Genomic DNA, 6,859 nt, shown 5'->3' with positions numbered 1-6,859 from the left:
TTAGACAACTTAAACAACTTCCATTTAGTATAAATGAAACATTTAATATAGTTTTTAACATTTTTAGATTAAAACCAACAAAATTTTTGGTATAAAAAGATTTAAACATTTGGTTCAATTTATACAGTACTATTGTAAAGCTCTTTTAAGCTACCACTTGCGGCGCTTACATAGCGATCCCGTTTATATGATAACTGGACTTGTATCAGGTAACATTATTGTTTGTGTACGTTTCGAAATATCCTTGGTAAATTCAAAACTGTTAGACTTATTCATGAATTATAATAATATGAGAAATGAAAAAAAATTTGAAGAGTGTCTAAGGACAGCAGTTTGTGTTGATGATACAGATGCTGTTCAAAAATTACTTAATTTAGGTGTTAATGTTAATGCGCGAGATGCTAACGGATGGTATTTATTTTATAATTTATTATATTTCTATGCTTCTGTAGTAACTATTAGTCATAAAATGCACACTAGTAAATGTATTAGTGTATATATACAATACCTTTTCTTAACTATATATAATAAATTTAAATAACTGTATACTTGAAATGTCAAGATAATAATTTAATGAATGTTCTACCTTTAAGGACTCCTTTACATTGGGCATGTAAGAAGGGCTTTATAGATACAGCTGCCTTACTTTTAAAGAATGGTGCAGATAAAAGAATAAAATCTGAACTTGAAGAAGAGCCAGCGCATGTTTGTAGCAATATACAAATTTGTCATATGTTAGAAATGAGAACTGATACAGAAGAAGTTTTAAACGAATCAATGGTACCTAATGTTATGCCTCAATACATAAAAAATGATTATGTACATGGAACAGTAAATTCAGGAACTTCTAGAGTAAGAAACAATGGTCTATATGAAGATGGTAAGATATTACATCATTTAGTATATTACTTTTTGTGTGTAAGTATTAATTGAACAGCATAATAATGAAACAATCGTTAAATTTACATATATTTTATTTTAGAATTGGTGTTGAAGATTCGTGTTGCTGATGCTCCTGATCCAGATTTCATAGAGATTGAATTACCTCAAAGTGATTTAACATTTCAGTATCTAGCTCAGTTATGTTGTCAAGAATTAAATGTTGACCCCAATCAAGTTGTAAAATTAAGAAAACTGCCCAATACTACTTTGAGGAAAGATAAAGATATTCAACGACTTCGGAACTTTCAAGAGATTGAAGTTGTTACAAATGCTGTTAATACATATAAATACATGCAAAATACAAATGGTATATTAAATAACATGTCAACAATACCAGCAAATGGGTACCAAAGTATTTCTAAGAAAGATCAAACTATTTTATATTAATTATTAATTCCATATATTGTTTTTGCTCTCTTCATAAGTATTTAAATTAAGAAAATTAACGTTTAATTAGAACACAAATATTTTTTAGGTACATAAAATGCAATTAAAAATTTTAAATACAACAAGATGTTTAGGTAAACCTAATAATAAGTAGAAGAATAATTTTTTTAACTTTGTTTACTAGATTTAATAAAGTAATACAAAAAAATACAACTTTTTACTTGTGGAATTTTATTTCTTTATCTTTTCCTTCTTTTCAACCATAATATTTCCTTCAGGAGTAACAGTTACAGAAGTAAAACCAGATCTAGTAGTCAATTCTCCTGATACATTCTTATATGCTTTTGGTCTCTTAGGTTGTACCACTGGTACATCAACCAAGCTTTTATTTTCTAAAAAGAAAACAAACTTCAATGTATACCTTAAACTATAATTCTCACAAAAATTGAATATAATTAAAATAAGAAATAAAAATTGAGTATAATTAAAATTAGATGCAATATTAAAACTTACTTAATGTTGTATATATAGGAAGAGCAACACTAGTGGTTGTTTTTATACGGACAGAACGAATATTAGCCCAACCTCCAGGATAATGTTTGGATAAATAATTGCATGTTGCTAATATGTTTTCTAAAATTTCTTTTTTTTTCATAGAGGTATGTCCAATTTGAACTACATGTGTATCACCAAAAGAATGCACTTGCATGACAGTATGCCTCAAAGCATATTCCACTTCAGACTTCAAGTTTTTGCTGTGCATTTTAACAGATGTTGGCAATTTTCTCTTTTTATAAAAATCTCTTCCCAATAAATGAGATAAGTGACCAGCTATTTTTCCATCTACAAGGAAGTAATCATAACTGCCAACAAGCTTCCTTTTTAATTCATACTGATCATATTCAGTTTTCACTTGATTCAGTGGTATTATACTCTTTACTCTTGTACAACCATGTTTGTGTAATAAATTTTCATAATGTTCTATTGTTGGCTCATAATCTTTTCTTCTACCTCTTTGAAGATCACAAACAAAAAGTGCTACTTCATCCTTTGTCGACACTAATGAGTAAGGTAATAATCTGAAAAATAAAGTAAGTAATCAATAATGTTTTATCAAAGCTAAAATTACTAACTATCAAAAATGGAAATATACATCATTCTTAAAAGTGTAATCATGGTTCCTCATAAGGACCTATTGGAGATTAGATATGAATAATCATTTGTGGTTCATATATGGTACATATGTATAATAAATTACAAAATAAATATAATTAAAAATATATACAAAAATATATTTTTTTACTTATTTTTAATAATAGATATATATTTAAAATATAAACACGAACTTACATTCTCATACATCTTTGTGGAGTTTTAGGTACTTTGATGCATGTTACTTGCATAAACATAGGTTGGCTCTCATCATCAAACAATGCATTTTTACTTAATTGTTCTTCAGTCAAATGAAAAATGGCGTTAATACATTGTAATATGTGTTCTCTTGATATATCATTCAAATTTAAGTAATCTGTATTGATTTGGTCATTGTCACTAGTTACCTTCTTCTGCTTTTGCAATTTTGTAGTTTTCAAAATTATATTTGAATGTGAAGTACTTTCTTTATTGTTTTGTGTATTAACTTTTGTAGAACATTTCTTTCCGAATCTTTGTTTCGATGCTTCATTTTTCAATTTCTTCTTATCCACGTGGTCCTTACTTTCTGTATGTAGAACACTTTTAGATTCAGAAGTACTTTCTTTTTGAGATTGTCGATGTGTTAATTTTCTTATGGAATCTGTTTTTTTTTTTATGGAATCTGTTTTTTTTTTAATCCCTTTATTTATTTTTTCACTTATTGATTTTATGTCTTTAAGTGAATTCTCATTTTCGGAAGTGTTAACCTGTACAGTTTTCAAATTTGTACTTCCCTTTTGTTTCAGTTTCTTTTTACTCACTTTAACCAACTTTATTTTTGACTTTAATTTTACATTCTGTTTTTTCTTTAAATTACGTAATATTTTCACCGATTCTTTATGTTTTTTAATAACTTTCTGAGATGCTACCATTTTTACACGTGTGCAAATTATATTTTCGTTCTATACCTAGAAACGAAAACGGAAGGAGTTCCTTGCCTTCAGCTTCCTTGCATTACAGCGCCAACCATACATTATAGGTGTAAACAGAGGTGGCTCAATCATTTTTAACGTTTTGCTTAAATTAATAATAAATATATTCTTCAATCTTTTAAAAAATCAAAAAATCTGTTTCAATTTTTTCCATACAATTATTCAAAGTTGTATATAATAAAAATAAGTGCTTATATGTTAGTACGTAACTAGTAGAATAATGTGTGTCTGTCAGCTATGATTTAAATTCATATTCAAAAAATTTTATTGGTTAAGAATAATATCGACCATAATTTCAGTTATAACGTTTAAACACAAATAGAAATACATTTTAAAATTCAAATGTAAAAACTATGTGTACAACTAAGTACTTTTAACAGTTATAATGAAATATAGATTAATAATTACTATTTAAATCGCATTAAAATATTGAAGTTTATTACAAGTTCTTACAGAAAATGTAACAGGTATATACATGTGTATATAATTTTAAAATAAAAAATTCTTTAATTTTAAAAGACATATAAATTAGAGTATAATAAAAATTCCTAGCATTACCTTATGTATGATATTTAAAATATTGTATAGAAATAAAGAAAACTAAAACAACATTGTTATTTTATTTACATGATAATGTAAATAATAAAATAATGAAATAATCTTGTGTATTGTTTCACAATTTTTTATAGAAATGAAGATTTGAATACGTAATAACGCGTCTGTTTTTTTTTTTAGAATATTAAATTTTATTTATTTCTTATAATTATTTGAAACAATAACAAGTGGGTAATATTTTATCATCGCTGAGAATAATGTTCGCAACTTATTCCACCGAGGACCGTCACACTTGGCTAACCAAGAAGACAATCGAGATCAACGATCAGTTACAGCACACGTCAAAGGTAGCCTCAGCCATTGGTCAGACTTATTTCTTTCTTTCAAACATCTTCCCTTCATTCTTCATCTTGTTATATTTCATTAGTCTTTATACTGTCAACAAAAGTTCGCGTCATTTCAGCGTATTCTTATAGAGACACTTAAATAATGTGTCTTAACTTACGAATAATTTCGTTTCATTTAAGCGATTTGTGATTCAAAATGGAAAAGCGACTCCGCGAAGAACAAGAACACAGTCACGACCAAGTGCCGATATGCTTCGGTTAACACTTGCCACATTCTGTCGCCGAAAAAGTCGGAAGAACAATGCTCAGAATTTCGCAATACATACGAATACTGTTACTTATATTTATCGGTTCTACAATTTTCTGTGCAATTTTCGTTACTTTTTCGAACTTCCTGAGCGAAAAAATCGACAAGGATGCGCTTTCAAAACCAGCACAGGAAGATTTGGCAATATCCGTAACAAAATGGAATTTTATAAGAAGTCAGGTACGTTCATGTTTAATTCGACTTTAATTTATTTCTAACGGTAGGCTATTTGTAATGTAATCAAATCACTATCAGAGTAAATGAATTTCAATTATTTGTTTATTACTAATTGTAAGCAGAAACTATTAGTGGTATAAGAAAATTTCATAGTTTCCATTAACGTTTATAATATTATTAATTCGCGCCTTTATTCGTATTAGATTGGTAAGATGTCTTTACTTGGAAGATGGCTCTTGTCTTCTGAGGGAAGTTCAACACCACCAATAATAAATAAGAAAAGAGGATCGTATTTGATTTTAGTTTGGAAACACGGAAAGTTCTTGGAACGCAGGCACATTAAACGTTTTACAAATAAAAAGTTAATGAAAATATATTAAAGTATATCATAAGACTATGTCGTATGACGTGATAATAAAATACAATTTTTTTAAGTTTATATTAAAATACAATTTTAATTTTTCCGTTTAGATTTTCACCTTGGGAAAATTGTACAGCAAAAAGGTGTATAGTAAGTTACCGATCGAAAGATTTAGATGTAGCAGATGCGGTTGTGTTTCATTTGCATTTGACGCAGAGCGCGACAGAATTACCAACTAGAACCAAATGGAACCAGAAATGGATCTTTTTAACCGACGAATCACCAATGCACACTTTTCTTTATGGAAATCAAGAACTATGGAAATATAATGGATTATTTAATTGGTCAATGACTTACCGAATGGACAGTGATGTGCCGGTACCTTACGGCCGAACAATTTCTAGATCGTTTGAATATTCACAGAATAAAAATTTTTCGAAAGATTTTATTAAAAAATTAAAAACTAAACTAGTCACTGTAATGGGTAGTAATTGTGCGGGTACGAACAGGCGGTGGCACTATGTTAGCGAATTAAAATTGATTCTTGGCAATGATCTTGATATATATGGAAAATGTCTGAATGGTAATACGACTGCGTGCCCAGGTCATTTTGATGAAGATTGTTCCACTTTAAATACATACAAATTCTACCTAGCTTTCGAAAATTCAAACTGTGAAGAATACATAACAGAGAAAGTATTTTGGCATGGTTATCATAAATTAGCGATTCCGGTGATAATGGGTGCCCCAAAGAAAAATTGCGAACAATTATTGCCTCCTCGTTCATTTCTTCACGTTAATGATTTTGCTAATCCGACAGCTTTAGCAAATTACATTCATTATCTTAATCAGCATGATGACAAATATTTTGAATACCACGAATGGCGTAAATATTATAAAGTAATTAATGAACATGGTTATTTCGGCAGTATTTCGAAGCATTACTGTCGTATTTGCGAGGCTCTTCATTATAATTTTCCTGTTATTAAAGCGTATGAGGATATAGAATCATTTTGGAACAAAAAACGAGATTGTACCCTCTAATATGTAAGTTTGATTTGTCTATTGTATTATAGTGTTATTGTTGTTTAACGTTACTTAATCAAATTATTATATTATAAAATTGTAATTTAAAGGAATTTTGTTATGTTTTGTTAATTATATAATTATTTTATTTGCACGTTTTGTTTTGACGATGGGGAAGTGTTCTATGGTAAATAGAATTTTATTTTGACAAAAACCTTCTTGCGGTAATATATGTATACCTAAAGTCCCTTCGTTCTCCTCTCACTCATGCTTCTCTCACATTCCTCTCCATCCATCCCTTCCTTTTCGCCTTCTGCTTTAATTTCACGCGCTCTCACCTATCATTCGTCAATCATACGATACATCTGTTCATTCGTCCATTCCTTTACATACATTTTTCCATTCGCCCTCTCGCATCCTTATCTGTTTACCCACGCATAGTCTACAACTTATTGTATATAAATTAAACAAAAAAATTAAGTCATTGACAGATTAATATATTTATGTGCTGTCTGAATATATTTGTTACTTATGTATTATACATAACAATATATTTATAATAACACATAAAATGGATTGTGTTTCGATTACCTCACACATTAAGTGTGCAAATAGTTTAAATATTTCATGT

At 28.7% G+C, this 6,859-nt stretch overlaps 3 protein-coding genes across 3 annotated transcripts; 2 read left to right on the top strand and 1 right to left on the bottom strand.

The window, feature by feature from the left end:
- Positions 1 to 261: 261 nt before the first annotated feature.
- Positions 262 to 1,329, top strand: LOC108572592 (ankyrin repeat domain-containing protein 40-like). Its single transcript, XM_017934856.1, has 3 exons — positions 262 to 411; positions 594 to 880; positions 983 to 1,329. Exons 1-3 carry the CDS (start codon positions 275 to 277, stop codon positions 1,327 to 1,329), a joined length of 771 nt encoding a protein of 256 aa, XP_017790345.1. The 5' UTR covers positions 262 to 274.
- A 219-nt stretch (positions 1,330 to 1,548) lies between these two features.
- Positions 1,549 to 3,395, bottom strand: LOC108572562 (ribosomal L1 domain-containing protein 1-like; the record flags this gene model as incomplete). Its single annotated transcript, XM_017934821.1, is given in 3 exon segments — positions 1,549 to 1,721; positions 1,843 to 2,408; positions 2,680 to 3,395. Coding segments are annotated over 3 exon segments (1,455 nt in total), but the record flags the coding sequence as incomplete, so codon positions are not given.
- A 1,263-nt stretch (positions 3,396 to 4,658) lies between these two features.
- Positions 4,659 to 6,246, top strand: LOC108572587 (glycoprotein 3-alpha-L-fucosyltransferase A-like). The gene is made up of 3 exons (XM_017934850.1): positions 4,659 to 4,844; positions 5,045 to 5,202; positions 5,313 to 6,246. The coding sequence occupies exons 1-3, from the start codon at positions 4,659 to 4,661 to the stop codon at positions 6,244 to 6,246; spliced, it is 1,278 nt and encodes a 425-aa protein (XP_017790339.1).
- Positions 6,247 to 6,859: the final 613 nt, after the last annotated feature.

The sequence above is a fragment of the Habropoda laboriosa genome, unplaced genomic scaffold (genome assembly GCF_001263275.1).
Source record: "Habropoda laboriosa isolate 0110345459 unplaced genomic scaffold, ASM126327v1 scaffold147, whole genome shotgun sequence".
Taxonomy (NCBI): Eukaryota; Metazoa; Arthropoda; class Insecta; order Hymenoptera; family Apidae; genus Habropoda; species Habropoda laboriosa.
The sequence above is the reverse complement of the archived record's forward strand: the minus strand, read 5'-3'. Positions and strand labels throughout refer to the sequence as shown.

Bases quoted from the DNA above. Each gene is read 5' to 3' on its own strand.
- LOC108572587 (XM_017934850.1), top strand. From the start codon at position 4,659: ATGCTCAGAATTTCGCAATACATACGAATACTGTTACTTATATTTATC. The intron at 4,845-5,044 runs GTACGTTCATGT...TATTCGTATTAG, and splicing joins GGAATTTTATAAGAAGTCAG to ATTGGTAAGATGTCTTTACT. The intron at 5,203-5,312 runs GTTAATGAAAAT...TTTTCCGTTTAG, and splicing joins AAACGTTTTACAAATAAAAA to ATTTTCACCTTGGGAAAATT.
- LOC108572592 (XM_017934856.1), top strand. From the start codon at position 275: ATGAATTATAATAATATGAGAAATGAAAAAAAATTTGAAGAGTGTCTA. The intron at 412-593 runs GTATTTATTTTA...TCTACCTTTAAG, and splicing joins GCGCGAGATGCTAACGGATG to GACTCCTTTACATTGGGCAT. The intron at 881-982 runs GTAAGATATTAC...ATTTTATTTTAG, and splicing joins CAATGGTCTATATGAAGATG to AATTGGTGTTGAAGATTCGT.